Source organism: Dicentrarchus labrax, unplaced genomic scaffold (genome assembly GCF_905237075.1).
Source record: "Dicentrarchus labrax unplaced genomic scaffold, dlabrax2021, whole genome shotgun sequence".
NCBI classification, from domain to species: Eukaryota; Metazoa; Chordata; class Actinopteri; family Moronidae; genus Dicentrarchus; species Dicentrarchus labrax.
Genome location: NW_026136704.1, coordinates 33867710 through 33885333, shown reverse-complemented (window position 1 = coordinate 33885333; position 17624 = coordinate 33867710). Strand labels below are relative to the sequence as shown.

Here is a 17624-nt window from a genome sequence, read left to right as displayed (position 1 = left end):
CACACTGTAGCTGCCATGGAGCCTGCAGCCTGTAGGGGGCGCTAGCGGACTGTCAGTGTGGTAGTTGTGGGTTTGTTTCTCCTCCTGGTCTGTTAACACTGAACGTGTTGCTGTCACACAGTTCAGGTGAGCGGTCGGTTTCAGGTAACAGCAGCAGGTTGAGTCTCGGTGTGAGTTTCGTCTGATCTGATCTCAAACAGACTTTATCACTGATGTTCATGTGTTTATTAGGGCTGCACGATATAGTAAAAACATCATATTGCAATTATTTTGACAGATATTGCGATATGATTCACGAGTATTGTGGAAATGACCTTTTTCTGCATCACAAACATTTGTCCTGTAGTCACAGAGTCGTAGATATCAGAAGTTGTTCCACAGGCGAGAGCAGCCAAAAAGAAATTTAACTAAATATAGAAAAGAAAAACATTGCAGGGTGGAAATCAGGACAAACAGCCAACAAATACGAGAACACAGCCGACGCTCCAGTCAGAGTCACACCGACTTTCACTGAACAACACAAACAGCGACACACAGGTACACAGTGCATCACCACGATGAGCCACAGACACAGGTCGCTGATTGGTCGACAGCCGCTGACTGACGGCGAACAGACTTACAGCGGGCTTTCTGCCGGCCGGCGGCGGCAAACAAACGCAGTCGCAGTCCTGCTGAGAAACACACGGGTCATCCTCCAGAACACAAATACAGCTTCTGATTGGCTCCTTCGGGTTCAGAGTGACTTACAAAACTCAAAGTCTAACATTACTGTTAGCGACAGTTAGCTTCTTTTAGCAACAAGTCCATGAATCACCTCGGTACCGCTGTCGTCAAACTGTCCTGTCTGTCTCTGAGGTTGAGTTCACTGGGAGGCTGCTGAGCCCCGTTCAGTTGCTAACACTAACGGCAGCTACATTAGCAGTTAGCAGAGTTGAGGCAGAGCAGCCGGAGGACGTCAGAGGGAAAACCACACATTATTCTCTCAATGAAGTTGTGTGTTTGTACAGACTCGTGGATGTGTTACTCAGAGTTTCCTGAATCTTTAAACACTTCTGTGAAAGCAGCGGGAGGAGAGGGAGCGGTCTTTACCTTACTGAAGTCCACGGTGCTGTTTTCCCGGCTGCCTCCGTTGCCGCCGTTGATGCGACTCTCGCCGGTCTTGCTGTTGTCGAGGTTTCCTGGAGCTGAATGAGGGGATGCCAGAAGACCTGCAGAGAAGGAAGATGTCATCAATTCATACATTGAAAAGGAAAGTATATGATTAGATTTTAAGCGGAACAATCTGATTTGGTTTGATGGTTTGATGTTTCTGAAGGCGTCTCCAGGTCCAACACCAAGCGTGAGAAGACCACCCGCATTCCTTCTCGGCCCTAATAATTGTTTTGATGTTTTCCAATCAGGGTTTCGACTCTGCTGCTCTTGTGAGGGTCTTCAGTCGCTGTGGAACATATTACTAGACAGACTGGGAAAACATCCAAAATGCAGCAGCCACACACCCCACCATAAAAAGATTGCTTTGAGAATTCCACAATAGGAACATCTAACAGGACGCTGTGTAGACTGCAAAACAACATATAAGGCCAGTGAAATTAGCCTGTTTTACTATGAGGTTACGTCTCTCCATTTTATTTCCACCTCACTTGTAAACTGTGTGTACACCTGGTCTGAAGTATACAAGACGTACGCACATTCTTCTGTTATAAATACCGTTCTGTGTGTGGGAAACGGCCCACGCAGACTGGAGTGGAGAAAGATGGCAGCCGCTGACTCTGAGATATTCTGGCTTCATCTTTGTACAGTAAGAGGAAGCGGAGACATCCATCCTTATATTATATATATATATATATATATATATATATATATATATATATCTCGGTTTAAACATCTGGCCCAGCAGTGGGTCGCAGCAGCTGCATGCATAATAATGCATAAATCATAACTTTGTAATAATTGACGCTGACTTTGTTTGAACACAGCTGCTGCAGGTCTTTAAATCTGACCCCACAGGCAGAATCTGAGGGAACATCTTAATGATCTAGTCCCATTGAAATAAATGTTAAAACTCTATGTAACCGCCTTATTTGAGCTGGATTGAGTCCTTGTCGGTTATGTATTTATTTCTATTTATTTTGTAACTGGTGTGCAATATCACGGGACTTCCTGGTTAAATAAAGGTTGAATAAAGAAATCTTACTGCATCCTGCTGTAAACATAAGACACATTTTCTGTAGAACAGAACTATAAACACACATATATATATATATATATTTTATATATATTCTATATCGGCATGGGTCGACACACAGCTGCTGCACAGACGTTCGGCTGGTTGTTTTTAATAATCTGCTCTGGTGGAGTTTCATTAGGATCTTTCCTGATAATTATTCCAGTTGAGTCTGAGCTGAAGCTGCTGATTTAAACCACATGACCGCTGAACACTTTAACCTGAGAAAACACGACCAGACAGACAGACAGACAGACAGACAGACAGACAGACAGACACATACACATACGTGTCCCGTTACAGTCCAACAGTCTGGATATCCAACCTGATGTTAAATGTCACTCAGTGTATCAGCTTCAGTCTTTAAATGTAGAAATGATTCAATCTGACAGAATCACACGTTGGATATTTTCGACTGAAACTCTTTTTATCTGGATACTTGATGTTAATCTGCTCAATAAAAGATGTTTTCTTGCCAATTCATTGACTCTATTTGTTGTTTCTGTATCTAATGGACTCTTTACATTGTCCATTACCTCCTATTCTCTCTGGGTTAATCTTCTTTAGCACATTGCTGTGCATCATTAGCCGTCACACTCTCTGACTGCTTCCTGTGTGTTTGGACTTTAACAGCAGTAACTCAATAACGGTGACTCAGATCACTGATGCACTGATGGTAAACGGTCAGCTGGAACTAACGTAACGCCGGTCTCATGATCCACTACAGTGTTTGATAAGGTAGTCCCAGAGCGATGAGTTCCCCGCAGGGTTTTTATTCTTCACGTCTTCTCTTGCAGAGATTTGGGAAGACATTGACGATGAGCTTCTGTCTCTGTCCTTAGATCATTTGTGTAAAACGAGTGGTTTGGATGAATTCTGAGCAGATTATTTCCTGTTACAATTCTCAGTCTGTATTATATATTTTATACAGACGTAAGTTTTCTTACACGCCCTAAAACAACAAAGCCTTCGCGACCTCTGAAGCTTTGGGGACCCCTAGAGTGCTCGTGGTTGGGAACCACTGGTCTAATTATATATATATATATATATATATATAATATGTCTATTAATAATTACCGGACTGGGGTCCAACACATTGGAGGAAGCTGTCTCTGTAGTCAGTTAGTAAAGACATCATTAGCAGTAGCAGAGACAGACAATTACAGGCTCTTGTTAAAGACGTTTGTCCACAGCGGCTTTATTCAAACAGTCACTATTGCAGGAAGTGCTCACTCTCACACAGTTTCACACTTTCACAGCGGCGAGCTGCCCAGTACAACCAGTCTGACACTGAGCAGCTCCACCCTAAAGAGGGACTTCTGTATTTTAAAACCTGATTTTTGCATGTTTTTGTGTTAAAGGCACTAATGGAGACTAGTTTTGAATGTGGTCCAGTATTGAAAGAGAACCACCACACACTGTAAACGGCTTAGATTGTTCTAATAAGTGTGTGACAACCCGTTTTGTGGCTGCAGGCTCCACCAATACTGGACCAAATTCAACAGGTCTTGTCCACATTAGTAACTTTGACACAAACACACAGGAGAATAAGGTCGAGGTTAATAATACTGACGTTGCAGGCTGTGTTTTACAGTATGAAGTTAACAGATTAGTGTAGAGTATGAAGCCACACCGTGCTGAGTCGTGCTGGCAGATATTTGCCTGATTGGCTGTGAGGATCCTGGTCCTGTTCGTCGTTCATCCCGAACACTTCCTCTTCCGGGGGGTAAACCACCACCTGGGGGATCCCTACTCCTCCCCACAGCCCCTCTGGAGCAGAGAGGCGGCGTGGGGTGGCAGAGGATGCGCGGTCTGATGGGGGAGCTTCGACGAAGGAGGCTGGGAGGGAGGGGGTAGGGCTGGGTGGGCAGGGCTCGGAGAGGAGGTCATGACGGAACAGGGTAGGAGTGGTCTGAGCCGAGGAGCCGGGGCTGGGGAGGAGGCGTCCAAACAGGTCGGAGAAACGAGGGGACGGGGGAGGGGTGGAGGCGTCACAGGAGGCGGCGGAGGAGCGACGGAGGGAGGAGAGACGAGAGGAGGACAGACCCTCCCCTGAAGAGGAGGAAGAGGAGGAAGAGGAGGAAGAGAAAGAGTGAAAGGACAGAAACTTCAGTGAAGTGAAAGATGCTGAAGACAACAGACGAACATCTGATGAGTCAGATATTGATCATTTTATTGATCATATAAAAACACTCCTGGTTGATTTATAACATCATGGATATACCTGAGTTTGTATTTTTACAAGGTGTGTTCAATGCATCAACATAACAATGTTCTTATTCTGTGTGTTTGAATAGTTAAATCTGATCAAATTATTCTTTTCTTTAATAGTTTTATGACTGGTTTATGATTTTACTGTTGTGTCCTTGTGTTTTTAATTCATAAATAAAATCCAACAGATCCTTCTCTATATCTGGTTACGGCATTTTAATGTCAACTGGCTCCATCTTTTTATAATATACGTATAAAGTACGGATGTAAGAGGGTTGGGCGACAGGACGAATGTTTCGGCTGTGGTTTTGTTTTGGTTTCTGTTATTTTATTTGCTAATGTAATGGTCTGCCTTTGAGTAAGAGAGAGATCTAACTGTGGTGAATTAAGGGTTTACTTGGACAGCAGGGAATACAGTAACAAGGTGATTAACAGAGGCTCCAGGAGACTTCTCACACAGTGAGAAGAGACACCAGTGTTAGTGTCAGAAAGACTAATAAGGACACACACACACACACACACACACACACACACACACACACACACACACACACACACACACACACACACACACACACACACACACACACACACACACACACACACACACACACACACACACACACACACACACACACACACACACACACACACACACACACACACACGACTGAGCTTCAGGTTAAATCAGCAGAATTAAAACATTCCTCTATCGCTCACAAACAGGATTTATGAGTCTGGATATTAAAACGCCAACTCGTGGTATTAGCTGGTTATTAGCTCGCTGACTCAGCCGGTCGGTTCAGGTGAGTGCTGACCGGTAGGAAACAGATCAGACTACTGCTGAGGACGACAAACAGGCTTCCCAGTAAATATTAAACACCGTTATTGATTAACAATTCATGTCACATGAGTAAACAGCTCATCAGCAGCGTACAGGTGAGAATCACTCAGAACACAACGTTTGCCTGAAACACGCTCATGCAGCCAGAAGAGTCTGATTGCAGACGCAGTGGGGCATGATGGGAACGCCCACGTAGATGGCTGGTTTATGTAGAACAGGAACACAGACCGCCTTTTCTATTCCCAGAAACTTTACTGACTTCTGTATCGTTGTTTTGTTCTGTGTCTTTAAATCAATGCATGCAGGTGGAACTATTGAACTCACTTTATGTCAAATTCTTCCAACAATTTGACCATTAAGTGACTTTGATATAAAACAACAGGAGGAAACTAACTGCATAGAGTTATATTAACATTTGTACCAACTGGATCTTAAAGTGAGAGCTTAGCTAGCTAAGCTAGCTGGGTCGTGTGCTAGAAAACAAAGCCGACACAAGATAACTGTTGAACGTGTCCTAAGTGCTAATGCTCGACGAGGTGTCCACTATGATGAATTAATTTGCAACAATGGAAACATTGTTCACTACTCTAGTTAATAGGACGAACATACTGTAGATATTTATGCTACAAGCCAGAGAGCTAATGTTTTTCTAGCAAGATTCAAAGTCAGTAACACTGTGTACAGTTGACAAACGGTAAATATAATTTGTTTGTTTTTGTTTATAATGTTTGACCAATGATGTGCACTGACAGACGCAGCCTGAAGTAGTGAGTTGAACAGCCAATGGGAGGTGAGTATGAGTCCAGAGGGGCGGTGTCGGGCTGTTTGTTGAATATCTCATTAATATATCGGAGTATGTGTCCTATATCAGGTATTAAACAGTGGGAGTTCTTCATAAGAGCGGCTGCAATCAGACGACTCTACGGACAATAAAACGTGAAAGAAGTTCCAAACTGAAATCCAAAACCTCTATCACACGTCAGTCGACTAAAGTCCTGGAAGTCAACAGCGTTATCATGCCAACACAATGCCATGCACCAATCAGAGACCCCGTCGTCTTGTCACTCTATTACCTCGACCAATCAGGACAGGTGAACTCTGACACCAAAAACACTTGAAGGAGTTTTTGAGAACAAAAACAGCAGAACTCAAGTCGACACGAAAACATTAAAATACGAAAGAAAATCTGTCAGAATCGCAGTTAACATACCCTCAGAAATTATTAGAGTTACAGAGATAAGTAAATATTGTGACCTGAGAATTATAGGTTTGAACTGTTTGTGTTTATCCAGCCAGAACTCTATGATACTATTTCATATTTATACACAGACCAGATAGAAAAGGAGGCTGTTCAATAAAATAAAAGGAAGTTAAATATGTGTCTGTTACTCGATTCCAGCTGTGATCAACCAAACTCCATTCAGAAAACAAGCATTTTAAAAGTTGTTTGTCATCTTGTTGATGTCGTCAACATCGTGATGAAGATATTTCAGCATCCTTTTGATCCGTTTATTATTATTAAAATCACACAATCATCTGTTTATTTTAGACCACTGTAGTAAACCAGATTAAAGGGTAAGTACTCGCGCCACTTGAGCGTTGAGTAATTGTCTCTTTTTATTTATTACTTGGAGGCTACATGCAATGGTTGTTGTAGTTTGTAATGTTCAAATGTCTTTAATAAATAAGTGCGTGTTGAAGCACATGGGATTTATTGTTCCTAAATGTCAATGAGTAAAGAATTGATTGATTTCATATATTCAAACAAAGCAGGACTGAACTGTTTTATATACAAATCACTGCTTTCTGTCATTATAATTCCAAGGTCACGATATATCACAATGCTTATCGGTCTTATGCCTCTGGATAACATCTGTGTGAGAGAGATGTATTCATTTAGAGACATAATCCACCTGGGAAATAAAGACTCAACCCTTCCCACAGATCTGCAGATGAACACGTATAAAGTGAATTTCAGAATGACAAGAGCGCCGTGGTCTCACCGTTGCGTTCCAGTAAATGGGGGTCGGAGTGTTTCTTGCCTATGTCAGCGAAGGATCGAACCAGCGGGATCCGGTTGCTCAGCTTCTTCTCGTTCTGATGGTGGTGACGTCTCAACATGGCCTCCCTCACCTTCTCTCGGACGCCCTCCTCCAGCTGACCCGAAGCCAGCATGCTGTCAATCACCATGTCTGCAACGTGAGGAGCGACGACACGAGGTTAGCTGCACACTGGTCGTTTAACAAAAGCAGGTTAATAACAACAGCTGTGGGATGTTGCTATCCTGGTATTTAAAATGGGGGACAGGAGGTTTTCTTCTCATCCTTACTGACACAGTTACACAGTAAAATACGCGGCTGTGGTTAGCATGCTGACCTGCAATCTCCTCGATGGTGTTGGCCCTCATGTCGAGCAGCACGGTGCCGTTCAGGATGCAGGAACGCAGCTCAAACAGACTGTGGAGGGACAGCGTGGCCACGTACGGTTTACTCCAACGTTCACCACCGTCTTCCACGTCCTCCTCAAACTTCAGCCACCTGAAAACACAGCAAAAACCTATTAGCCTAAACTGTACACTAGATTTAGAACATAAACGTCAGTTTAAACCTTAAATAAAACTGAAATTTCAGCTTCTGTTCGGCTGCACAGAAACAGTCCAGGCATTAAAAGATAAGGAGATTAAGATGAAACGCGTCTGTGCAAATCCAGTTGAGTCACACAGGTGTTATACGACTTAAAGATACCAAAACAACCTCCACTGGATTTATGAGGAAAGACTCCTGGAGGAACACGTAACATCTTCAAAGCTCTGATGATAACTCCTGAATAAATAAAGGTTGAAGGCTGTACAGAGAACGAAGGATTACCAGTGAAAACACAGTGAAGTGCTGCGTTATTCTGAATGTGTGTCACTATAAGCAGGAGGCAGGAAACCATAAACCTCTGAGGATTCTGAACATCTTAGATAAAAACACTGGAAAGGTAAAGACAGTGCTCAGTGCGTCCTCACCTGGCCGTCTCCCTCCACTCCTGGAAGTCTCCGTCTCTGAAGGCGAGCTCGTCCAGCTCGGTGAACAGGTCGTGGGGGATGTGCTCCTCGTCTCCGTCCTCCGTCCCGAGGATGAACTGGACTCTCTGAGACGGCGTGTCTGCAGGGACAAACTCTCAATCAGGTAATCACTTCATGATAATCAGCGTTACCAAAGAGAGTGAGTGAGTGTGTGTGTGTGTGTGTGTGTGTGTGTGTGTGTGTGTGAGTGTGAGTGTGAGTGTGAGTGTGAGTGTGTGTGTGTGTGAGTGTGTGTGTGTGTGATATTAAACTGGACAGACCGTATGTGGGCGATTCCCGTCCGTCCTCCCGGTCTGAGCGGTCCCGCCGTTTCCGGTGATGCCGGTGTCCTCTGTGACGGTGACGCCTTCGACTCTGTCGACCCAGAGGAACGTGAACGCCGACGTACACCGCTCTGTGACCTGAGGAGGGAACAAACAGGAGCTCTGATCAACCAGAATATCTGTCAGTCTGGTCATTATCAACCCGACACATACAGATTACCAACATGGAGGCAGATGAATGTTTTTTAATGAAAACATTGTGAGCTGTAAATTTCAGCAGCTTTTCGAAAATTAGATTTTGATAGCAATTATAGTAATATACTGTTTACCTTCCCCCTCCCCCGGCCGGCTCTTCAAAGTTTTCAAAATATTAAAAACAGCCGACTGACTGGTGCATAAATACAGGCTGAGTCAGTTTTGTTACTTTCTGTTTGACTGTAAATACAGACAGTGTGTGTGTGTGTGTGTGTGACTCACTCTCCAGCTCTTCTTTCTCAAAGTTAGTGTAGGGGGTGGAGCTGGTCTTCCCCTGGTCCAGCACTGCCTCCTCATCGTTCCCCTGCAGAGACACAACCAAACAAGGAGGGAATCAATCAATAACATAATCAATATAAGATAAAAGGTGTTTCCTCATCACATAACCTCCTCTCCACCAATGTGAACCCAGTGCTAGTTACTGGGAGAGCCACGTCTTTAAGTCACTGTACTTATTGTTACCGAGCTAGCATAGCTGCTGATTTCTCTCATTAATGTTACGGACCTTGAACCCTTCATTTCTGTAACACACTGTAACACACCATCACACACTGTAACACACACACTGTAACACACACACTAACACACACACTAACACACCATCACACACTAACACACACACTGTAACACACACACTGTAACACACACTGTAACACACACTGTAACACACACACACTGTAACACACCAACCTCTGTCTGCATTTACAGTCAAACAGTGTCTCGGCTCAGTTTCCCTCCCACTGCAACATTAATTTCTAAAACAGTTTGAATCATGTAGAATTTACTTTATTAGAAATGTTTTACAGGTTACAAACACCTTCACTTTCTACAAGATTAATTATTGATGATTATCATCATTCAACCACAAATGTAAATTTCATCATTCGTAGATTGTATGCATGAAGATAAAACCGTCTATTCAATTCAGTTTTATTTGTATAGCACCAATTCATAACAGAAGTTATCTCAGGACACTTTTCAAATAGAGCAGGTCTAGACCGAACTCTTTATAACATTAATTACAGAGACCCAACAGTACCACCATGAGCAAGACCTTGGAGACAAGGGCAAGGAAACACTGCCTGTTAAAAGGCAGAAACCTAGGACAGATCCTCCGGCTCTAGGTGGGTGGTCGTCTGTCTCCACCAGTTCTTCCAAACAGGTCGCTGCAAGTCTGTGTGTGTAGCTGTGTGTAGTGTATTGTTGTGTACAGTGTGTGTATTGTGTGTTGTGTATTGTTGTGTACAGTGTGTGTATTGTGTGTTGTGTATTGTTGTGTACAGTGTGTGTGTAGGTTTTGTGTTGTTGTGTACAGTGTGTGTAGTGTATTGTTGTGTACAGTGTGTGTAGTGTATTGTTGTGAACAGTGTGTGTATTGTGTGTTGTGTATTGTTGTGTACAGTGTGTGTATTGTGTGTTGTGTATTGTTGTGTACAGTGTGTGTGTAGGTGTGTTGTGTATTGTTGTGTACAGTGTGTGTAGTGTATTGTTGTGTACAGTGTGTGTAGTGTATTGTTGTGTAGTGTGTGTAGTGTATTGTTGTGTACAGTGTATTGTTGTGTACAGTGTGTGTAGTGTATTGTTGTGTACAGTGTGTGTAGTGTATTGTTGTGTACAGTGTGTGTAATGTATTGTTGTGTAGTGTGTGTAATGTATTGTTGTGTAGTGTGTGTAGTGTATTGTTGTGTACAGTGTATTGTTGTGTACAGTGTGTGTAGTGTATTGTTGTGTACAGTGTGTGTAGTGTATTGTTGTGTACAGTGTGTGTTTTGTATTGTTGTGTACAGTGTGTGTGTAGGTGTGCTGTGTATTGTTGTGTACAGTATGTGTTGTGTATTGTTGTGTACAGTGTGTGTGTAGGTGTGCTGTGTATTGTTGTGTACAGTATGTGTTGTGTGTTGTTGTGTACAGTGTGTGTAGTGTATTGTTGTGTACAGTGTGTGTAGTGTATTGTTGTGTACAGTATGTGTAGTGTATTGTTGTGTACAGTGTGTGTAGTGTATTGTTGTGTACAGTATGTGTAGTGTGTTGTGTGTTGTTGTGTACAGTATGTGTAGTGTGTTGTGTGTTGTTGTGTACAGTATGTGTTGTGTGTTGTTGTGTACAGTATGTGTTGTGTGTTGTTGTGTACAGTATGTGTAGTGTGTTGTGTGTACAGTATGTGTAGTGTGTTGTGTGTTGTTGTGTACAGTATGTGTAGTGTGTTGTGTGTTGTTGTGTACAGTATGTGTTGTGTGTTGTTGTGTACAGTATGTGTTGTGTGTTGTTGTGTACAGTATGTGTAGTGTGTTGTGTGTACAGTATGTGTAGTGTGTTGTGTGTTGTTGTGTACAGTATGTGTAGTGTGTTGTGTGTTGTTGTGTACAGTGTGTGTAGTGTGTTGTTGTGTACAGTATGTGTTGTGAGTTTTATGTAAATGTAACTCAGATTTCCAGGACGACACAATGAGTGTAATGTAATATTCCTTCATTAAACTCTCGACACTGTGCAGCTGCTGCCGGTTGCACACACCCAGGACGGTCTGGCTCCGCCCACAGCCGGTGTCAGTGCTGTGACTCATCACACTGCTGACACCGCTGTCAACAGGAAGTACTCTCACAGCTGGACTGTCAGCAGGTACAGATCCTGCAGCTGGATCGACTGAGAGACACGATCGGACAAAATCAAATAAACAGATAAAGACACACACACACACACACACACACACACACACACACACACACACACACACACACACACACACACACACACACACACACACACACACACACACACACACCTGCGATGTTGGCGTGTGTCAGACAGGAAGTGCAGCTCCACGCCTGTTGGTTGTAAATCTGCTGTGACTCTTAGCTTCCAGCCTGCTGTGTGTTTGTACAGCATGCTGACAGAGCGCACACACACACACACACACACACACACACACACACACACACACACACACACACACACACACACACACACACACACACACACACACACACACACACACGCACACACACACCCCAAATTCAGCTTCTCAATGTGAATATCTATTTATTTTTTAATTAGTTTCCCTTATTAAAAACTCAACGTAGTCTTTCCTGCTGCCTGTTTGCTTTCCACTCTTTAGTTAATCAGACCAATAAGCAGGATCAATAATAGTATTGTGGTATCAATGAAATCCTTCCAAAAGCCCTAGAAATATGCTGCACGGAGACACAGCGGTGCTTTTAGCTAAAAGGTAACAACCACAACACCACTGACAGTATATATAGAGGACAAAGCTTCCGGGTCTGTGAAGTGTCTTAAACCTGCATTCTCTAACTGCCAGCAGGGGCAGCACCACTGGCTGCAATAACACACTGATCCCATTCACTCTAATGGAGAATGAGCTCAGTAAACAGTTTCCTGATGAGTTTCTGGTCTCAGTCTCTAGTTTCAGTCTTCTTCCATACAGCATGATGTTCATTTAGTAACTGATGGTCCCATTTAGAGTAAAACAGACCATAAAGCAGGGTATGCTTTAGGGCGGGGCTACCTTGTGATTGACAGCTCATTCTCAGTGAGTCCGTCCAGCTCAACCAAACTCAGATCAAACTGTCAAACAGTGCTGATCAGATATGGATCCAGATTCTGTTGTTGATTATTTCTCTCCTCAAATCTGTTCACAAACACATTTTACTGTTTATGTGGAATACCAGATCCTGTGTGAGCAGGAGAGCCGCCGATGAGAGAGCAGCTCAACTCGCTGTACGTGACCTCCGCTGGCGCCGACTAACTGTCCTAGTGACGACCGCAAAGCCAAACTGGGAGCTTTAGAACGGGACTCCACAAACCGATGGGTGACGATGCTAACATACTGATGTTTAGCAGGCATAATGTTTACCACATCTCAGTTTAGCATGTTAGCATGCTGAATAAAGTCATTATAATTCATCAAATTTCATCACGATACTAACGGGACATAAAATACTTGTAAAGGAGTATTGGTACATTCTGATTTTGGTTCTTCTACTAAAGTGAAGGATCTGAATACTTCTTCCACCGCTGTCCTCATTACGAGGTGATCAAACAGACAGAAATGAGGATCTTCTAACAGAAAGAAACAGCAGAGAGGACCTTTCCCTCCCCCTGGCGGGAAGCACCGGCGGACACATTCTGACCATGGAGTGAAAATGTAGACGACTGAAGTGTCGTCCAGCTCCAAATAAGCTGTGAGAGACAGATCCATCCGGTTCATCCGGGTCAAATATAGATTTCACACTGTGGTGGACACCCAGAGCTCAGAGGATTCCTCCCTTCCTGTCATCACAACGTCTGTTATCACACGGGCCGAACGCCTCGCTGACCAACAGGAAGTGGAGAAGCTCTGCTGCTTCCACTTCACTTCTTTTACAGTATTGAGTGATCATGACACACACACACACACACACACACACACACACACACACACACACACACACACACACACACACACACACACACACACACACACACACTTTACATACATTTTAGACTTTATCAAACGTTGCTGGACTTTGACCCCATTTCTGACCTCAGCTGGAGATGACTACCTGGTCAGCAAGTGGGTCAGAAATCTACTTGCCCAAAGTTAAGTTTTATTTGCCCCTATAACTTAGTGAGTGAGAAGTCTGCACACTGACCTTCATCAGAGCACAATGTCCAGTCCTAACGTATGCAAAACACCTCAAGGACTTTGAGTCATACTTACACAAAGAAACAGTGAATAAAGGACATATAGAACAGGAAGTTACAGTTTCATCACATAGTAAATGGGGCTTTGAAAGCACTCAGGTTTGATCTCCTGCATATCTGAAACATTTTACCTCCTATTTAACTATTGTAAGACCGTTTGGTCGCCTGTCGATGGCGTCATATCCCCTTTGTGCCTGCGTCAGCGTTGTGGTTGTCTGCCAGAAGCTGTCATACATTGACTGTTGATCCAGTGTGAAGCCACATTGTTACCATCCACTGTTTAGATCTTGGTGCTTTTTAACTCTAGATTTGAACCGGATGAAGGATTTTAGTCATCGGACGTCTGGTCAGCATGGGAGAAGCAGTGATTGTTAAGGTGGAACTGCTTTATTCAGTGTGTTTAGTGGTTTTAATCAGCGGGTCTGTTTGTGTTGGAGAGGAGGAGACCTCTGTGGATCATTGGGCTCCCGGTAGAAACCTCCTGAACCATGAACACTGAAGGAATCCTAACCGGGAGAAGCTGACTGCAATGACGCCAATGGTGGTGAAGACAACAACTCCCATGATCCCACGCTGCTTCACCACCTCATCACAATTTTCTTACTGTTTAGATGTCAGAGACCCCCTAGTGACAGAAATGATATACTGTACTTTAAATTAATCTATATCTGCAGCCTTGGACGGAGCCTTTTCTCGATGTGGGATTGTTATTTTTACTTAAGTAAAGGATCTGAATACTTCAGAGAGGAAAAGAGCAGAAGAGATAACATGGTGACATTAACTTTAATAGATTCTAAAAATAAGATCTGGCCCAGAGGAATCTGATCAGCTTTCAGATTTACAGTCTCCGCGTGCAGAAGAACGAAACGTCTCGAGACCAGAGGATGATTCTGTTCGACCCAGTTCTCATGACACCAGCAGTTCGAGAGGTCAGATTTCAGCTTTTATATTCCATCTTCAGAAAAACTGGAGGGAGTTTATTGTTAATTAGCAATCTATAGAACCAATTGTTTTGTATTCAGAAATAATCACACAAATATCAAGATAGAAAAGACTTCAGGAGTTTTGAGTCATGTGGCCTGAAAATAACTTAACCACAACTTAACTTCCCTTCAGCGGTAGAGGAAGTATTTAGATCCTTTACTGAAGTACTAACACCACAATGTAAAAATAGTCCTGCATTGAAAATGTCAGTTAAGTACAAGCACTAGAGTTATCCGCCGATACGTCCCAAAATGTGGTATCAGCGTGTCTCTGCACCGATACCAGGTCATTTATTAGCCCCAAAACGGGACCAGAGTCATGACCCGACCTACTACAACTCTGAGAAAGGGTTTAATCTAAAGCCAGGCCTTACAGCAATGACAGCAATCATACTGGTTTAGTATACGCTTAATAATGTACCGTAAAACTAATAAAAGCAAGGTCCCTATTCTCCTTTACTAGCCTGGTGTGGCTACACATTTTGATGTATTTCCTATCATTGCTTTGTGCTAAAGGAATTAAAGGCCTGTCCCAAATAGACGCCTGTCCCCAATAAAGGCAGCATGATTTAAGGAAATAATTTAATAGTTTATTGTTACTTTAATTTTTATTTTTTAAAACACATGTATCATAAGTCACAAGTATCATAAGCTTAAATGTTCTCTAATTTTTCTGGTTTGCAAAGGCTTGTAGTTTTTACAGTACTGAGCCATTTTCTTTAATTTCTATTTTAATTTCTATGTAATTAAATTTGTCCAGGCGCCCAGGGGTTCAGTGTTCTTGCTCAAGGACACTTTGATACATGGACAGGGGAATATTAAGGTATCGAACCTCCAACCCTGTGGTGGTACTGAAGCACGGCCGCCCCAGATTCTGTATATGTTAAATTATTTAAGAATACTTAAATAAAAGTTATTTGTTGAAGAAAGCAGTCATATTGGTGCAAACTCTATTTTACTTCCAGCTCAAAGATTCAATATGCCGGCTGTCACATTGGTATATTCTGCTCTAAACAAATCGCTATAAATCTAAAAACAAAAAAAACTGACATCAGTCCGAATCTAATCGGAAAATCACTAAAAAGTAAAATCAGGAAAATGTAACTAAAGAAGTAAAAGTCGATTATTATTACTTATGCATTATTATAAAGCTGAAATGATAAACCAATTAGACGATTCTTAAACGTTAACATTTAGTGTCCTTCTGTGACTGAATATTGGTGGGTTCACCTTCAGCTCTGGGAAACTGATGAATCCATTAATAAATCTAAAAAGATCAAGTGAGATGAATCATTTCTGTGCTGATCAACTTTTGAGGATATCTGACTGCGTATGCTGAGGCAGGATGATTGTACAAGCGCTTGCCTTGTGGAGGTTTTTGCACACGTGGGTTCAGCCCTGATTTGTTATCGAGCTCTTTTCCTGTTTAAACTGTCTCATTTCCTCAAATGTTTTATGAGTGCAACATGTCGATCACATTCGTGTCTCATGAGTGTGAAGGCCGCTGACCACAAACTTTACAGACAAGAAAATACATACCAGTGACATCGCTCTGGCCACCCTCTGACTGGCAATATCTCCCCAAAAGTCTCCCATCGTTGCTCTACCCAAAACACAGCCGACTGTGTCCAATCAGCCCTCCTCAGATTACAGAAAGCACTCGGGCAAAAACAGAAAATGTCCACACAAAAAAACCAGAGGGAAACTTTCTGGTGGTTTGAAAAGCAGAGTAAAAGATAAATAACCCTAACTGGCTGTCAGCGGTAAGGTGAGGATCTGCGAGTCGTCAGGGTTCAGTATGTAAATACAGACGCTGTGCAGCCAGCAGAGCCTCCGCTGTGAGTCATGTATTTATAGCCGAGCGTGTTGCTTCACTGAGCGTCTGTCAGAGCGAGCTGCGAGCCTGGAAGTCTGCAAACACAGCAAGAAAGAAAAAAAACACAGGGGGCGGGGCGTCTTTTTCCTGCTCAGAAATGTGATGTGATGATGGTCAAACAGACTGAACTCCTCTACTACAACCAATCCTGATACTTCTGAAACTGCACAGACACAAAGTGCTGCACTCTCACTCGTACATTATACATACAGCTCATACAGCTCAGAACAAGTCTCATGTAAATGCTTCAATATCTTAAAAGGGATAGTTCGGGGGGTTAGAAGCTGGGTTGTATGAGGTCAGCGTGTGCCCCAGTTTGAAGAAGCAGGGTCCAAATAAGACATAGATCTCCTTTACAAGCCTACTATTTGACAAATAGAGGCAGGTCTCAATTAGAGGCCTGGTCTGGATTTTTTAGAGGTTCATTATAAAATCTATTAAAGCCCACTGTGTCGCCCATTTGACCACAAATACACAAATATAAAATGTTATACTACACTATATGGACATGCTAAAACCAGGGGTCGCCAAAGCTTCAAAGGGAGTCTTGAGGGCTTCTTGATTTTAAGGGGCGAGTATATCTCAGCATTTCAATTGTACAAAAGGTTCCTAAAACGGTCCGAAAACTGACCTCTGATGTAATATTCACAGGAAATAATCTGCTCACAAACTTCCTCCAGTTATTGTGTTCGGTGTTTGGGATCATCGTACCGTTTATCAGCTGTTCTGTACTGTTTATATCCATAAAATATGTTACTTGGTGAGAGGATGATAGAAGGGGTCCCTTAAGGAAAAAGGATGGGAGCCAGTGTGCTAAGACAGCATAATAATGAGGTACTGTAGTTTCGAAGGGGAGCCCTGGCCTACAACATGTTTGTTTGATACAGACCCCAAAATAGTTCAGATCCTCACGATTTCAATTGGGTTTTTTCAGTGAAAATGTAATTTGTGGTGATCATATTGTAATTGTCAGTCTGTGAGAATAATCACAATAAGATGTTTTTACCATATGGTGCAGCCCTAATATACAACAGTGTATATCATATCATATGTTCAGTTTTTGGCTCATCTGAAAATGCGTTGCTGCCTCATACAAGCCCACTTTGAAAACCTGGCACTTTCCCTTTAAAAGTCTGCAGTTTCTGGTTTCACATCTGCAAACAACCAAACAATAAATGTTTTGCATTATGTAGACACTGT

General features: G+C 42.7%; 2 protein-coding genes across 7 annotated transcripts in view; both read right to left on the bottom strand.

Annotated features, from left to right (window-relative positions):
• The window catches only part of LOC127362931 (sodium bicarbonate cotransporter 3), a 33134-nt gene extending 16688 nt beyond the window's left edge, over positions 1-16446 (bottom strand). The window contains exons 1-7 of one of the 2 annotated variants that reach the window (XM_051399290.1): positions 16088-16446; positions 9090-9171; positions 8610-8750; positions 8290-8428; positions 7656-7816; positions 7283-7471; positions 1090-1208 (exon numbers count right to left, since the gene is read on the bottom strand). In XM_051399290.1, coding sequence (XP_051255250.1) covers positions 1090-1208; positions 7283-7471; positions 7656-7816; positions 8290-8428; positions 8610-8750; positions 9090-9171; positions 16088-16144 — 888 coding nt within the window. In that variant the 5' untranslated portion in view covers positions 16145-16446. The remainder of the gene's footprint in view (positions 1-1089; positions 1209-7282; positions 7472-7655; positions 7817-8289; positions 8429-8609; positions 8751-9089; positions 9172-16087) is intronic. The other variant, XM_051399291.1, reaches the window with a different exon arrangement.
• On the bottom strand, positions 9684-12059 carry LOC127362961 (dynein heavy chain-like). Of its 5 annotated transcripts, none has more exons than XM_051399378.1 (3): positions 10708-12059; positions 10316-10640; positions 9684-10116 (listed from the first exon to the last, which is right to left on the bottom strand). In XM_051399378.1, the coding sequence occupies exons 1-3, from the start codon at positions 11425-11427 to the stop codon at positions 9968-9970; spliced, it is 1194 nt and encodes a 397-aa protein (XP_051255338.1). In that variant the 5' UTR covers positions 11428-12059; the 3' UTR covers positions 9684-9967. The 5 variants fall into 5 exon arrangements, with proteins under 5 accessions (XP_051255338.1, XP_051255339.1, XP_051255340.1 ...); XM_051399379.1 differs by having other exon boundaries at positions 10316-10702; positions 10902-12059; XM_051399380.1 differs by having other exon boundaries at positions 10316-10702; positions 11045-12059.
• Positions 16447-17624: the final 1178 nt, after the last annotated feature.